The sequence below is a fragment of the Artemia sp. Qi Xiang Cuo genome, chromosome 4, assembly GCF_049724085.1.
Source record: "Artemia sp. Qi Xiang Cuo chromosome 4, ASM4972408v1, whole genome shotgun sequence".
Classification (NCBI taxonomy): domain Eukaryota; kingdom Metazoa; phylum Arthropoda; class Branchiopoda; order Anostraca; family Artemiidae; genus Artemia; species Artemia sp. Qi Xiang Cuo.
The window spans coordinates 69,472,256-69,489,916 of NC_142797.1; the positions used below are offsets into that span (position 1 = coordinate 69,472,256).

Consider the following 17,661-nt stretch of genomic DNA (forward strand, 5'->3'; position numbering starts at 1 on the left):
TTGAAGCTGTCAAGAGAATTCCCTAACTTTAGCTTTTGGGATTTCATTTCTGTTTAGATCTTTCTTGGGGCATATATCCGGATCGGGTTTAAAGGTCCCGTACGAGGAAGATAAGTTAGATCATTAGTTCTAAGAAGTTATTGTCATCTATTTTGATTTCCCCTCTTTATAATTCATTAACAAGCCTTATTGCCGAATATATATACCCATATTTTTCGGGAGCAAATAAGACCTTAAATGGCACCACTACAAAGGGTCTCAAGGGTAATTTTTAGCACTGACTTGGCAACTTTGCAACCTCTCAGTGATAGATTTGATGTGGCGTCAATGGCTGCCTTCTACAAGTACATCCAAATTACTTGTACCGTCGGCTGCCAAACCAATGCAGCCAACAAGCAGAAACACGTTAGGTCAGATTATATACAAGAGGAAACACCACGCACTGAATACTTGAAGAACAGCTTTGTAGTACAATGCAACTTTCATTAATACAGTCGTCCGCGTTAAAAAAGAAAGTATGGGATCAAATATTGTCAAATAGCAGTTTATTAGCTTAACCGTTCAGTTGCCAAGCTCCAAATTTTAAACCCTGGATTATAGTTTCTTCAATTTCTTGGCACTCTGTTTGCCCCTAAGCCTGGGTACCAACAATATTTTCAACTATATGTTTTAGGATAGCATGGAAGATTTGGATAAGTCCTTCATATAATTCTTTTGAGTAAAAGTTGATAATCCTCCACTAATTCGTGACTGTAAGCGTTATATTGCACTGTCACAGATTATACGTAAAATTTAAGGACATTTGAAGTACTAAGAATGCACTTGTATACATTTTTACACTCAAATAGGCAAAATTCAAATTAGATTGAGGAAAAAGCATAAAAAAAGACTTACAGCTCTGATTCCACAGAGCTGCGTTCTTGTTTGCTTGTTTTTCTGTTATTGTTTTTTTCTTATAAAAAATCACTGACACCCAGCAGACGCAACAAATTTCCAGGACAGTTCATTTTAAATAATCGCATCCTACCTCTTTTAACCTGAACATCAGAAGTAAAAGCAGTGCATTTGCTAGATAGCTGTGTATTGTTTTGAAGAGACTTAGCCTATAACTACTATCTCAGTTTTTCTTTTTTTGTGATCACTTATGGTGTCGTGATGGTTTTCTTCTTCTGTTTCTTTTTGTTCTCTCTTATCATATTGTTGTCCTTTTTTTGGGAAGGGGTAATGCTGGATAGCCTCTTCCTAGCTATATATTAATTACGGGTTGCCTTCCGATTGAAGTATAATATTTACTGATGTGAATATATAAAAAGCCAGAGGAAACGGTAATGGTAAATAACTGAAAATTGAAATATGTTCCGTCTTGTGGATCGTTAAATGGGAAAAAAGCTCCTCTGCCCCTCCCACCTCCTCTGTAATGTATACTCCCTTACTTTAGGTATATATATATATATATATATATATATATATATATATATATATATATATATATATATATATATATATATATATATATATATATATATATATATATATATATATATATATATATATATATAAATACTAAGGATAAATACTATGATATAGTACAGTTCATACATAAATACATTTACAAAACAAAAACAGCCAATATTGTGGTATAAGAGTCTTCATTATATTAGAAAAAAATGTTCTACAGCTGAAAATAACATAAAAGAATGATCACGGTCCTAGATGTACTTAACTTCTTAGGTACTCCACATCTAATAGAAATAAATATTTTCAACAGCCACCTACCCATGGGCTACAAATGATTATGCCCCTCTCACCTGAATTTCGATTGCTTTTACGATTTACCCCTTAGTTTTTGAATTTCATACATGTCATATATTAGTCATACATGTACATGTCATACATGTCATATATGACATACATGTCATATATGGAAGAGGTCTCGTTTTCCTGAAGTTTTTCTCTTCCCTATGAATAAATTACTATGCACGTGGCATATATTTTTCAAATTTGACACAACTTGGAAAGTGTGTTTTCTAACTAGCTACTGCATTCATTATAATTTAGAAATATATATAAGGATTTACTATAGAGTTTTACTTTAGCAGGATTGGAGCTTTATTCTATCTGTACTTTTCTAGAAAAAATTCTAAGAATACAGGAAAGTATAGGAAAATTTTTAAGCAAAAGTATGTTCTCAAAAAATTATTGCCATGGTTTTGGCTGAGGAATTACACTTTACTTGGACTTTTTTAGTAGTTTTCTTGAGAGTTTCGTCCTAAGTTCATAGATTTTAAGCCCCTTGGCTGAGCTTGTGTGCCAGCACTTTATATTTATTAAAAATAAACAATTTCTTAAAAAAACATAGCCAATACCAATTTTATTTTTATTCTTTGGTGAGATTTAATATTTTTTTTTATTTCAAATATATTTACTAGCAATTTATCTTCCATTTCAACCTAATATTCCTCATATCGACATTGCTACTTTGCCTGCATAACCTCTTCTATTTTAAAAGTCTTGAGCACTTTTCTAAGAAAATAAACAAATAAAATACAATTTAGGTATTCATTATCCTATCATTTTTTATTTTTTTTAGTTTTATCTCTTTTGCATCATAATATAAAATGTAGATCGTACGGCGTCTATATGCACAGGCACTGTAATATTACAGTCCTTTAAAGTAGGTTTTATCACCTTGCTGAAAACATACATTTCAGGTTGCGTCAGGTTCATTACTTTAAAAAAAATCAGATTTTAGTTTACTTTAATTAAACGGAATAAATTTTGTATTTCAAGTTCATTTAAATCGGCTATTTAAGATACAGAATAAAATATTTAAAGTAGAATCGCTAATCATTATATTTACTGAAACGTTGAAATTTTGAAATCGTCATACGTATGGTTATGGAAATATGTACGCTGATAATCAGGTATAACAATCCTTTAAAGTATTTTTCTCTACCTTCCCGAAAAATATATAATTTCGAGTTACGAGAGAGAGAAAAACGATTAAGAGAGAGATTAAGAGAGAAAAACGGGTTTAATTGAAATAAAGCAGTGGAACAAAAAACTAAAAAAAAAAATTATTAATAAAAACAATGAAAAAAATATCAAAAGACCCAGGTCACTACTCCTGATCAAATTAACCAGGTTAATAGCATTTATAATAATAAGAGTAATTTACCAGGTTAATAACATTTATACCAATAGCATTATTACTAATAATACTAAGCATATAAACAATTATATTTATACTGAAAACACTAATTTACCAGGCTAATAAAAATATACTAATAATAGTATAAATATTATTAACCTGGTAAATTTAACTGGGGTAGTGACCTGGGGTTTTGTGACCTTTTTTTTCAAATAAATATAGTCTTCAATTTTAATAGATCCCATTTACCAACTGATTATAAAGAGGAGAATTACCTTTTGTGAACTATAGACGGTCGTTTTGGTTTTGTTCAGTGAGAAATAGCAGTGCTGGAAGTGTTTAGATTTTGAGTTGTTTTTATTTTTTGTTTTTTTTTTGTGTGTGTTTTTTTTTTGTGTTTCTTTCTCCTGTGTGTTTAGTTTATCATTTTTTTACATGGTTTTATTTTATTTTTTTAACTGTTTTTTCTTGTAGTTTTAGCTCAAATATTCGGATTTTCTTATTAATTAATGTTTCGTTGTCACTCTTATGTATCGTTTTCGGTTCCACTGCCTTACCTAAATTAACCAGTTTTTCTCTCTTTATTTTTCGTAAATGGAGAAGCAGTGTGGTCAAAGAAATTATGTACTTTCGAATTGTGTCATTTTCAGATAGAAAATGACAGAAAAAAAACAGTTCCTGATCAAAAATAAAATGAAAAAATTAGATAAATGACTCAAAATTATCGACACAGTAGTTACCATAATAAAAAACATATATACAAAAATACAGCAAAAGACAAAACCGAGAAGTTTCAAAGCGTTAATTTTCACGGTGCAAAAATCAAATCATTTCAAAGACGGGTGATATACACTCACCCCTTACTTGAAACTCTTTTGTAATTGGTTTCTCCTCTTTCTACTCTCCTTATTAAACTCCTCATATGAAACGCAGAGAAAGCAGCTATCACCTACAAAGTTAAGATGAATTTGACAAAGATTTAAAATCATACAGTTTTATATAACAGAAGAGACTAATATCTGAATTAGATTCTGATTCTCGAAATATTTATCGTATCGTTATTTAAAACTAGTTACTAAACGTGCACTAAAAAAGTTTTTTTTTAGATCATTATAATAGTACTATTATAATAACAATAATAAAATAATAATAATAATATATATATAAATATCTAGTATAATTATAGCAGTTAATATTCCTGGATCTGGATTTAATATTATGTAAATAAGTTATTCTTCTCACTTGTCAGTTTTTTTTTTCAAAAGATGCTTTTGAAATTTTGGTTTCACAGAGCTGTAGTATGATCTTTACTAGGCTACAGCTACACTACAACCATGATCAGTACTATTATCTAAAAAAAAATCAATAAAATATGAAAAGGGAATCAGTTTTTCCACTGATTCTAGGGCCTTAGAATTTCGTTTGGTAATGCTCATTTTTCCATGTTTCTTTATTCATTTTTATTTACTAGCAGAGGCTCTCATTTTATAATCATTTGATTCGATTACGAAGAAAAGTACAAACTTATAAATAATAACAAACAGTTCGTGGTAACGAACTTTAAGTAAGGAATGACTCGGATCAATAGTAACCGAAACTCTAAAAAATCAAATTTTGATACCAATAGATACATCAAGAGAATTTGATTTTTATGCTGATTTCCAATATATGTTTCATCGCGTGTTTATTTGTTTATTTTTTTTCATGAATGATTTTATCGATCCAGTGGTACTAAAATATCGTGAGAGGGCTCATTCAAAAGGAAATGTGCCGTTTTTAAGTGACCGAAGTGCCCTTTTTAAGTGACCGGAAAATTGGAGGGCAGCTAGGCCCCCTCCCACGCTCATTGTTTTCTCAGTGTCACCCAATCAAAATTTTGGGATAGCCATTTTATTCAGCATTGTCAAGAATCTAATAAATATGTCTTTGAGGATGACTTAGTCCCCCAGAGTCCCCGGGGAAAGGGCTGTAAGTTATGAACTTTGCCCATTGTTTACATATAGTATTGGTTAGTGGGAAATATACAGACGTTTTCAGGTGTGATTTTTTCTGGTGGGGGGTCAGGGGAAGGGGATTACGTGGGAAGATCTTTCAATGGAGGATGTTTTCATGGGGGAAGGGACAGTTCTATGAAGGGGGCGCTGGATTTCCCAGCATCACTTGAAGAACGATCAGAAATTAATTGAAAAACAAGTTTTTTCAACCGAAAGTAAGGAGCAACATCAAAACTTAAAACGAACAAAATTTATTACGTATGTGAGGGGGTTTGGCCACTAGTCAGTACCTCGCTCTTTACACTAAAGTTTTTCTTGTACTTTCAAAAGAGCTACGTATTCTAATTAAACAGCCTTTGTGATTCAGTGGTCATTCTTAAAGAATTGGAACAAAATTCGAACTTTAGGGTAAAGAGCGACGTATTGACTAAGGGGCGAACCCCCTAATATACGTAATAATTTGAAACTAAAACGATGATATAACAAAAATATCTTCAAAAAAGTAATCTAAAAAGTTTTGAAGTCCTTTCACTAGACAAAATTCTTATTTAAATATTGTATTACTGCCATGTTGTACGCCTGGCAACTCTGTTTGTTGCGTACAACTCCGTATCCGACGCTCTTACTACTGATTAAATAAAAAAATAAGTTTTTTTAACTGAAAGTAAGGAGTGACATTAAAACTTAAAACGAAGACTAATTATTCCGTATATGAAAGGGGATGTGGCCTCCTCAACGCCTCGCTCTTCACGCTAATGTTTTTTATTATTAAAAAATAAAGTTGTGAGACAGAGTCAAACTTTAGCGTAAAGAGCGAGGGTTGAGGAGGGGACGGCCCCTTTCATATACGGAATAATTTATGTTCGTTTTAAGTTTTAATGTCACTCCTTACTTTCAGTTAAAAAAAACTTGTTTTTTTATTTAATTTCTGAATGTTTTTGAATTAATGCAGCTTTGATTTTGGGTCATCGTACATCAATAATTAAAACGAAATTTGCATATTAATTTTACTGTTTTGGCTAAATGGCTTTCTTGAAATTTTGTCGTGACGTAACTTACGAATTAACTTATGTATCGAACTTCTATTTTCGTATGTTTTTATTACGTATATTCGGGAGTTCATCCCCTAGTCAATACCTCACTCTTTACATTAAAGTTCTAATTTTGTTCGTAATAATTTCTGTTCGTTTTAAGTTTTAATGTTGCTCCTTACTTTCAGTTGAAAAAACATTTTTTATTTATTTAATTTCTGGTCGTTTTTTAAATAATACTGGGAAATCCGGCAGCCCTTCATAGAAATATCCCTTCCTCCATGAAAATATCCTCCATGGAAAGATCCTCCCACTTAATCTCCAACCCCGCCCCCCCCCCATCCGAAAAACACCCTCCTGAAAACGTCTGTATACTTCCCATTAACCAATACTATATGTAAACAATGGGCAAAGTTCATAACTCCCCCGGGAACTGTTGGGGATTAAGTCATCCTCAAAGAAATATTCATAAGATTTTCGACTATGCTGAACAAAATAGCCATCTCAAAATTGTGATTGGGTGACTTTAGTTAAAATAAGCGTGAGAGGGGGCCACGTTGCCCTCCAATTGTTTTGATCACTTAAAAAGGACATTAGAACTTTTAATATCCGTTCGAATGAGCCCTGTTACGATATTCTAGGACTACTAGATCGAGACGATCACCCCTGGAAAAAAAAAATAAATGAACACGCATCCGTGATGCTTCTTCTGGAAAAAAATATAAAATTCAACATTTTTGCAGAGAGGAGCTTGAAACTTCCATTGTAGGGTTCTCTGATACGATGAAGCTGAGGGTGGGATTTTCATTAAAATTCTATGACTTTTAGGGTCTGTTTCCCCTTTTTTTGAAAATGTGGCAAACTTTTCTCAGGCACATAACTTTTGATGGGTAAGACTTAACTTGATGAAACTTATATATTTAAAATCAGCATATAAATTTGATTCTTTTGATGTACCTATTGGTATCAAAATTCCGTTTTCTAGAGTTTCGGTTACTATTGAGCCGGGTCGCTCCTTGCTTACAGTTCGTTACCACGAACTGTTTCATTGTATGAAGCTGCTGGTATCATGCAGCTATGTGAAGCTATTTATACAATTTTTCCAATAAAATATGAAATGTGGATAATTTTTTCCTGCGTATTCTCTTGCTTTAAAATCTGTTTGATAATACTGATATTTCCATCTTTTTTATTGCTTTTTATTTATTATATATAATAAATATAAAGCAATGAAGAAAACAAATGTCAACTGAAATTAAGGAAAAATATTAAAACTTGAAACTAACAGGAATTACTATGTATATGAGGGGTATTTTCCCCTCCTCAATACCTTGCTCTTTACGCAAAAGTTTGACTTTTTGTTCCAATTACTTAAGAATATCTTTTGAAACAAAAAGACCGTTTACTTAGAACAATAAAGTTTTTCAAAAGTTCTAAAAAAAACCTTTAGTGTATTGGGCGAGGTATTGAGGAGGGGACTACTCCCCTCATATACATAATAATTTCTGTTCGTTTTAAGTTTTACTGTTGCTTCTTACTTTTAGTTAAAAAAAAGTTTTTTTTTTTTTTATTTCATTCCTGATCGTCTTTTAAATAATGCGGGGAAATCCTGCTCCGTCCGCGAAAAATTCGCTTTCCCCAAGAACAATTCTTTCATGAAAAGATCCTCCCACGTACCCCCTTCCCCGTCAGAAAAATTCACCGGCCCTTGTGTTTACAAAGTTATTCTTAAATAGTTGGAACGACGAGTCAAACTTTAGCGTAAGGAGCGAGGTATTGAGGAGGAGACGACTCCCTCATATACGTAATAATTTCTGTTTGTCTTACTTCTTTTGCTGTTGCTCCTTACTTTCAGTTAAACAGCTTCTTTTTTTTATTTCATTTCTGATCGTTTTTTAAATAATGCTGGGAATTCCGGCTCACCGTCCATGGAAAATTTGCTCTCCCTAAGAAAAATTCCTCCGTGAAACGATCCTCCCCAGTAATGCAAAATTCCACATTTGTGTATATAAGAGCTTGAGACCTCTACGATAAGGTTGACTGATATGTTCAATCTGCTGGTGTGCTTTTCATTAAGTTTTTTTAAGTTTCATTAAGTTAATTAAGTTTCATTAAGTTTTCATTAAGATATTTTGGGGGTGGTTTCCCTTCTTTTCAAAAATTAGGCAAATTTTCTCAAGCTCGTAACTTTTGACGGGTAATATTAAACTTGACGGATTCTAAATATTTTGAATAAGCATCAAAATTAGATTCTTTGGATGCAGTTATTGCTGTTAAGACTCTGATTATTAAGAGTTTCAGTTACTATTGAGTTGCGTCGCTCCTTACTTATAGTTTGTTACCACGAACTGTTTGACTAATTTTTTTATGACTTATTATTACGACTATCAAAGCACTTTGCAGCTCAGCAAGCTTCTCCCAACCCTAATTTTTAAGAGCATTCCTGTTTACTCTCTCCTATGAAGATTCCACTTTCTTAAAATCGTTTTTCATGACGTCTTCCAACCCACTTAAAGAGATGTTACTTTATCTTTGTCTGGAGCTGGATCATAGCCAGTGCAATAGCGCTGCCTAAGTAAAGAACGATGTTGGCACAGTGTATTACTTATTTATATATTACTTTTAGACCAGGACACTTCGTGCCAAAGGATTTGTCTTAGAAGCTTTGAAAAGGGTTCATTCAATTGGAGATTGGGAGTGCTAGTGTCCTTTCTAATAATCGAAAGCCATTGGAGGGCAACCAACCCCCCTCCCACTGCCATCATTTTCCCAAACATATCCAGTTAAAATTTTGAGATAGCCATTTTTTTCAACGTAGTTAAAAAGTCCAGAGATTATGTCTTTGAGGATGACAACCCCCCACAGCCCTCAGGGCAAAGGTTATACGTTATGCCGTAGGGGCATATAAGATTTTATAGAAAGCGTGGTCATATAAATTTCGGAGGGGGCTCATTGGAATTTAAATCAGAAGCTATAGTTCGCTTTTTAAGAGTCAAGGCGATTAGACGGCAAATACCCCCCCCCCCCAACGCAAAAACACACACTAAAACTTAGTATTTTCTCCAAATAGGAATTTTGAGATTTGAGCCACCTTATTTAAAATAGTCCAAATATCGTAAAACAAGAATTTTGGGGTTAAAACAAAATCACACAGCCTGGGGACAAGTATGTAAGTTATGCTCCGGGGATATTTAAGGTTTTATGGAAGTAATGGTTGTATAAACTTTAGAAGAAGCTCCTTCAGTTGAAAATTGAAGTTCTACCTCTCTTTTAAGAGTCAAAAGTGATGGAGGGCAGCGAGCCCCCTTCCCCTCCTGACTAATCCTCTTTTCACCAAACAAATCTGATTGAAAATAGTCCAAAGAACATATAAAAATGTCTCTAGGGTTGACACAGCCCCCCAGTGCCCTGAGAATTCGGTTGTAAGTCTGCCCTGGGGCCATGTAAGGTTTTTTTTTTGGAACGGGGGGTCGTATAAACTTCCCATGGGGCTTAAGACAACCAATAAAAATTTGAAGATAGTAATTTTACTCATTGCAGTTGAAGAGTCCAGAAATTATGTCTTTGAGGAAGGCACCTCCGCTCCCAAGCTCTCAGGACAAGGGTTGTAAGTTATGCCCTGGGGGCATATAAGGTTTTTATAGAAAGATTGGTCGTATAAATTTCGAAGGGCCTCATTGGATTGGTAATAAGAAGTTCTAGTGCCCTTTTTAAGAGTCAAAGTGATCAGAAGGCAGCTACCCCCCCCCCTCCCCCCCCAAACGTCGTATTTTCCCGGAATGCATCTAATAGAAATTTTGAGACACTCATTTTATTCAAAATTGTCCAAAGATTATATAACTAGGTTTTTGGGTTTGACACAAACCACCAGAGCCTCGGGCCGAGGGTTGTAATTTATGCCACGGGGGCATTTAAGGTTTCATGGAAGGGATGGTTGTTTAATTTGAGAAGAAGCTCATTAGGTTGAAAATTTGAGTTTTTTGTTCTCTTTTAAGAGTCCAATGTGACGGAGGTCATTCAGCTCCCCCCTCCCGCCCTTCCTCGACAACCCCTCTTTTCATCAAACATGTCTGATTGAAATTTTGAGACAGCGATTTTGTTTAAAATAGTCCAAAGCATATATAATAATGCTTCTAGGGTTGACTGAACTTCGGGGTATGGTTGTAAGTTATTCCACGAGGGCATATAAGGTTTTTATGGAATGGGTGGTCGTATAATCTCCAGATTGGGCTAAAATTATTTGAAATTGGGAGTTATAGTGCCCTTTTTAAGAGTCAAGTGACTTTACATAAGCCTGCCCTCCCCCCGCCCCTTCACGCTCACCATTTTCTTAACACCTCCAATCAAAATTTGGAGATAACAATTTTGTTCATTGTATTTGAAGGGTCCAGAAATTATGTCTGTGAGGAAAACACCCCTCCCCCTCTCCTACAGCTCTCACGGCTTGAAAGTTTAAATAGTCCAAAGAACATATAATATTGCCTCCAGGGTTGACACAACCCATCGGAGCCTTGGAGTATGAGCTTTAAGTTATACCCTGGAGGCATATAAGGTTTTTTTAGAATGGGTGGTCGTAATAAATTCAGATGGGTCTCATTTGAGTTTAAATTGAAATTTATAGTGCCGTTTTAAGAGTGAGAGTGATTTAAGAGCACCCCCCGCGCCAATTATTCTCCAAAAGAAACATCCAAACAAAGTTTTGAGACATTTATTTTTTTCAGCACTGTTGAGTGGTTTAGTTATTATGCGTTTGGGGATGTCAACCCCCACCCCCGAGGCCTCAGGGCAAGGGCTGTAAGTTACGGAATTTGTTCATTGTTTACATATAATATATATCATTGAGAAAAGGTATGCATGTTTGACTTCTACTTTCCCAAAACACGAAGGGCAATAAGACTAGTCTTTCAGGGAATGTTAAGGGGAGTGTTGAAATAAATCAAAACATGTTATGCGTGTATGGGTTGTCAAAAGGGTGTAACTCAGGGAGTATATTAATTATGAACTTTCAGGAAATGACAAGGGAGATGATCAATGGACCAAAAAGGCAACACTGCTACTTCTACAACTACTGCTGAACTTAATTTGCACTTTACTGAAAAAAAAAAGTAAATTTTAAATGTTTTTACTTTTATAACTTTAATAAATTAAGTATTATTAGCATTTTAAGGAATAAGAATCAGCAAATGTACATTAAACTGATAATTTATATTTATTTGTATTTTTTCAGTAAAGTTCAAATTACGGTCTGGCCATGGAAAGGCATATGGGTTTTGAGCACTACTTATGTCAATTTCTGCTTGTTTTGAGTTTGACTCGGTTATTTATTGTAATCTCTCTTCGTTTCGGTTTTCATTTATCAATGCTGATTTGTGCTAGTTTTACACTTGGTAGATTATTTTATTCTATTTTGTTCATTTTTGGTTTAATGGTGTTCTTTACTTTTCTTGGAAAAACTTTATTTTTTTTTTTTTTTCGTTTAATTAATTGCATATAAGAACAAAATTTAGCAGCTGATATATCTATCATCTTTAAAACATGACTTGGTGATCTGGAAACTTTTCTTTGATTATAGGTCTAGAAGGTTGTATCGAAAAGTATTTTTAATACCGCTTATGGTATGATTTACAGTCACAAAAACCTAAAGCTATTTTTAGATAATTCTTCTGAAAAAAAAAACAGAATATATTTCTAATTTTTTTAAGGCGCCATCTTCTCAGAGCCATAACTGGTGGCTTCCATTGCTGTAAATTCTAGAATTTTTATTCTAGAAGCTACAGAAGTTTTCTAGAAAATTTGGTCACTTTTATTACTGTAACTTCGAGAATTCCTATTCTGGAAGTTATAGAAGATTATTAAAACATTCCGGTCCTAAGAATTATCTTTCTGTTCTTCCAAGCTCTTTCAACCGCAGGAAAAAAATACCCTACACCTTGGCTATTCTACTCAGTACTCTTTACTACAAACAATGTCTTTACTACAAATGTAGTAAATGAAGCTATCTACGGAACGGATTTTCCCATGGCAGAACTTTACCATTCCGTCTTTATTTATTCCTATTTTTTAACGTTCATAATGGCATGAATAGGTCTAATTTAATCATTTGTATTGCAGTTCTGGAATGCAGTTCGGGAATGTATTATCAGAAGGACATATTGCTAAAGGTGGGTATTTCCATGATATAATAGGTTAATGAAAGTACGTTCTTTTGGATACAGTAAGCATTAAAAAGGACATTCAACCAAAAGAAAAGTAATTGAAATTGTAAAAAAGTACCAGAAATGCATTTGGGCTTTTTTTATGAATGGTTTTCAGTACTATTTTGTCTATGTTTGGTCAGTTAATATTTGACTCTAGTCAGTTAATATTTTTATAGTGGGGCTGGAGAGAATATTAAACTAAACAGTTTTTGAATACCAGGTAAAGGTGTTCCTCAAAGAAAAAACAAAATAGGGCAGTTTTTGAAATATGGGGCAAGAAAAACAGGTTAAAAACATAAAAAATAAATGCTGTCTCCCAATTTAAATGATAATAGGCAACAAAACCAGCGATTTTTCAAAATCTAGGGGAAAACACAAATGCCCCATTTCTACCAAAGCGAAGAGTAGCATGAACCTGTCTTCTATAAAATCTACCAAGGCATAAAATAAGGCTTGATTAGAGACAAGAGGTTTAAAACATCCTCTGATGATATGATGAGGCTCTGGAGTCTTACCTTCTTTCTATAATAAAAAAAGGCCCCTAACAGGAATGTCACACGATTTTAAGTTCCTCCAGCAGGAAAATTAACGCATGATTTCCTTTGACATAGTTTAGTTAAATAATCTGGAGACTTACCTTGGCTAAAAGGGTATTAAATTTAAAGAGATTTACAATTAAATCATGTGTCAGTAAAAATTATTTGAAAAGGTTTACTTGGATTACTGAGACGTTACAAAAAGTTGACAGGCAGCCAAAGCGAAAAAATAAAAAATAGAGATAATATAAAATAAATCCAAAAACAAAAGAATAAATCCATTACACTTTATCAACTGAATTGTTTTCTCAAAATGGAGCTATAACGTTAAACCTCAAGCTTCTGTTCTGTTAAAAAATTTATTTGCTGATTAGGTTTGAATCAAAATTAAAGTGAAAGGAATGTTCAACGACTGAGAACCACACTTTTTTATTAATCGAATTGAAATCATAAGAGATTATGAACGCTAACAACACCACGGCCAGACATGGGCAGGTGACGGGCAGCTATTATCTATAAGATAAATATAAACATTTTATAAATAATAAATAAAATAAAAATAAATATAAATATTCAAATGAATGTGCATACACTGAAACCGTCAACAGAATATGCTGTTCAATTGGTTTGATCGTCATGTAGCTCTTGAGGAATTATCAGGGATCAAAGGGGAATAATTTTCTTTAGACTGTGTAATAGTTGAGCTATTTGGAGTGCATACTCAAAGTCTTACACCTTCTCCCATTGCCAAAAACCCGTAAGTAAACTATTTTGGAATATTAACAAAAATGACCGAAAAAGATTACTTTATTTCTGCTTTGTGAAGTTATTCATTGTCAGATTATTGCCCTTTACTTTGCCCTTTACTTTGCTGAGATCGAATCTTATTATCGTAGATTTCGTAGAGAGTGTGACTTCTATCAGAACCTACTTTACGTTCTTATTCGCTTGGTGAGTTACTGCTTTACAAAATAAACACTCTAAGTTATCAAGAAGAATGAATTACTTTTCTGAAAGAAAAGTTCAACCTTAAAAGATTGGGTTTGCCCTACTTGACTAAGGGTAAAGAAGTATGATTTAAAAACCAAAATACCTGTAAGATGAATAGTGCTAAGGCTATACCAGCCATTGGTCCTGATCTTGTGGAAAGGTAGTGGGAGAAGATTTCATGGCATCCATATTTATGAACATTACCTGTGATTTGGTTTCTGCATTCATTTGGGATTGGAATGTGCACATCGGAGTAATCATAGTACTTATACGAGCCACAACACTGGACCTAAGGTAAATCACACTTATTTAAGAAATATAAATAGGCTAAATCCTATAATAGCCCCAAATTTAAACTAGTGCATTTAATAATGAGAGGCGTCAGCGCCATCTATTTTTTCTTTTTTCAAATATTCTCCTTTTCCAAATAAACAATCACCAGGGTTAATTTTTGTGGGCCAGTTTTTGAAGTCAAAATACCCGAGGGAGAAAAGAATAAGAGATTAACTATACTATCCAATGTCGTCAAGCCTAAGACCAAAACGTATTAATTTTACTGAACCTTCAACATTATTGTAAGTCCAAAGATGATTATGCTAAATGTTTCACTATAAGTCCATGAAAACCTTGCCCAGGATTTCCTAAATTTTATACAATGCAAAACAGCCTTTGTATAAGGTTTATTCAAGTTTATTAATGTTTTATATTGAATGGCATACAAAACGACAGGGTTGCCTTACTTTTCGTATATAAACTGAATAAATAACACTATGAACAGCTACTAAAATATTCTAACAATACTGCTGGAAAGGTTAATCTAATAGAAATAATAATGCATTTTCAAAACATTGAAACTGAATATAAAAATTAGAGTTAGGCTACCATGTTGACGTGAAGAGTTGCAGAAGTCTTTGGTTCAGTATTTTGAAAAAAAATGTTTCAGGAGCAAAGCTTACGTTCAACTTTTTGGCTATCGATTAAACGCTGCAATTACCAATTCCTGAAATCTCTTAAAATATTATGTTTAAAAAAATATTTCTTCCAAAAAATGGAGAACGCAAAGTCACGGTATATATTGTTTCTGCTTAAATCCCAGTTTGTTTTCTACTTCCTGGCACCGAAACTATTGTTACTTGAAAAATATACCATATATAGAGGTTAACGCTTTGATACTTTGCCTAAAAACGAAAACTCCAACACAATTTACACTTTGATTTCTAAGAATGTAAAAGGCTGTGGCCACATTACTTTTCCCCAAAACAAATAAAATTTATTACAAGTTTTCCGATATATTTGGTGGTAAGAACAATTTGGCTCTGTGTCTAACACAAACAAACCACCACAGAAGTGGTAATTTCCACAATAGAACATCGCCTTATTAACAAGTGAAAAACCTACATCATTACAGGCATTATCATTTATGATCTCATTATCTAGGCATAACTTGGCCCTACTAAAAAATAAAAAGATAACACCGCGTTCTTTTTCATATCCTTAAAGCTAATGGGTGGATGAATCCAATTAAGATATTGCTTGCTGACACAGCCAACCTGTCATTTAGAGCTTTTTTCTTTTTAATATTTTTGAAAAAAATCTCAAGCAGTCCCAAAAAATCACAATTTCATTTATGACTATAAGCACTTCATAGCTTCCTATACGCAATCTGTTGTCTCTTCTTAGCAGTTCCATACCACATCGGTCAAATTAGTCTTTGACTATAAAACAGCAAATCACAGTCTCCCGATTGCAACTTCGATTCTTTCAAGTAGAGTTGGCTTTAATAAAGACTATAAAACAGCAAACCACCATCTCTTAATGGCACCTTCAATTTTTTCAAGTAGTATTGGCTTTAATAAAGACTATAAAACATCAGATCACCATTTCCAAATTGCAACTTTGATTCTTTCAAGTGGAATTGGCTTTTATAAAGACTATAAAACAGCAAACCACCATCTCTTAATTGCAACTTCAATTTTTTCAAGTAGTATTGGCTTTAATAAAGACTATAAAACATCAGATCACCATTTCCAAATTGCAACTTTGATTCTTTCAAGTGGAATTGGCTTTTATAAAGACTATAAAACAGCAAACCACCATCTCTTAATTGCACCTTCAATTTTTTCAAGTAGTAATGGCTTTAATAAAGACTATAAAACATCAGATCACCATTTCCAAATTGCAACTTTGATTCTTTCAAGTGGAATTGGCTTTAATAAAGACTATAAAACACCAGATCACCGTCTCCTAATTGCAACTTCGATTTTTTCAAGTAGTATTGGCTTTAATAAAGACTATAAAACATCAGATCACCATCTCCAAATTGCAACTTTGATTCTTTCAAGTGAAATTGGCTTTAATAAAGACTATAAAACAGCAAATCATCATCTCCTAATTGCAACTTCGATTCTTTCAAGTAGAGTTGGCTTTAATAAAGACTATAGAACAGCAGATCACAATCTCCAAATTGCAACTTCGATTCTTTCAAGTAGTATTGGCTTTAATAAAGACTATAAAACAGCACATAACCATATCCAAATTGCAACTTTGATTCTTTCAAGTGGAATTGGCTTTAATAAAGACTATAAAACAGCAAACCACCATCTCCTAATTGCGACTTCGATTCTTTCAAGTAGAGTTGGCTTTAATAAAGACTATAAAACAGCAGATCATCATCTCCAAATTGTAACTTTGATTCTTTCATGTGGAATTGGCTTTAATAAAGACTGTAAAACAGCAGATCACCATCTCCCATTTGCAACTTTGATTTTTTCAAGTTGAGTTGGCTTTAATAAAGACTATAAAACAGAAGATCACCATCTCCAAATTACAACTTTGATTCTTTCAAGTGGAATTGGCTTTAATAAAGACTATAAAACAGCAAATCACCATCTCCTAATTGCAACTTCGATTCTTTCAAGTAGAGTCGGCTTTAATAAAGACTATAAAACAGCAGATCACCATCTCCAAATTGCAACTTTGATTCTTTAAAGTGAAATTGGCTTTAATAAAGACTGTAAAACAGCAGATCACCATCTCCCATTTGCAACTTAGATTCTTTCAAGTTGAGTTGGCTTTAATAAAGGCTAAAAAACAGCATATCACCATCTTCGAATTACAACTTTGACCCTTTCAAGTTGAATTGGCTTTAATAAAGACTACAAAACAGCAGATCATCCTCTCCCAGTTACAAATTCGATTCTTTCAAGTAGAATTGGCTTTAGTAAATCCTAAATTGATTCTACTCACCACAACTTTCAACGCAATGGTTCAAAATTAGTAGTAGACTTGATTCATTCGTAAAAAATCAAATCGCTGTGAGAATCCACATCCCTTTTCATATTATCTCCTTGAATGAGTTTTTTCCAGAGTCAGAAGTTAATCATATGTTATACATCTATTGCAAAGGAACTTACCAGGCTTTTTGTGCCGAAGAAACAGCTTTTCCCCAAATAAAATTTTTGGAAACTCTGTTCATGGTGGTCTTCGGAATTACGTCCCAAGCCTACTATTCTGTAAAGTAGGAGCTCAGTCAAGATTAGAGTTTGGAAGCTACAATTTTAGCAGTGATCAAATAAAGTTCTGAAATGGGGAAGCTTCGAAACAAAAAAGAGAATTTGTTGGAGGTTTTCTACAGGAATTATCTTTGGATTCTTTGTGTACCCACCTGACTGACCGTATTTCAGAAAGTAAGCTATACAAAAAATATTGTTTTATCTGGCTTTATAGGGTTATACTGAGAGAAAAGCTGAAATAGCTGCAATA

General features: G+C 33.4%; 1 protein-coding gene across 1 annotated transcript in view; it reads right to left on the bottom strand.

The window, feature by feature from the left end:
- Positions 1–1,643: 1,643 nt before the first annotated feature.
- The window catches only part of LOC148953370 (tetraspanin-2A-like), a 53,353-nt gene continuing 37,335 nt past the window's right edge, over positions 1,644–17,661 (bottom strand). Inside the window, exons 4-5 of the mRNA XM_089087648.1 lie at positions 14,003–14,188; positions 1,644–4,100 (exon numbers count right to left, since the gene is read on the bottom strand). Coding sequence (XP_088943774.1) covers positions 4,005–4,100; positions 14,003–14,188 — 282 coding nt within the window. The 3' untranslated portion in view covers positions 1,644–4,004. The remainder of the gene's footprint in view (positions 4,101–14,002; positions 14,189–17,661) is intronic.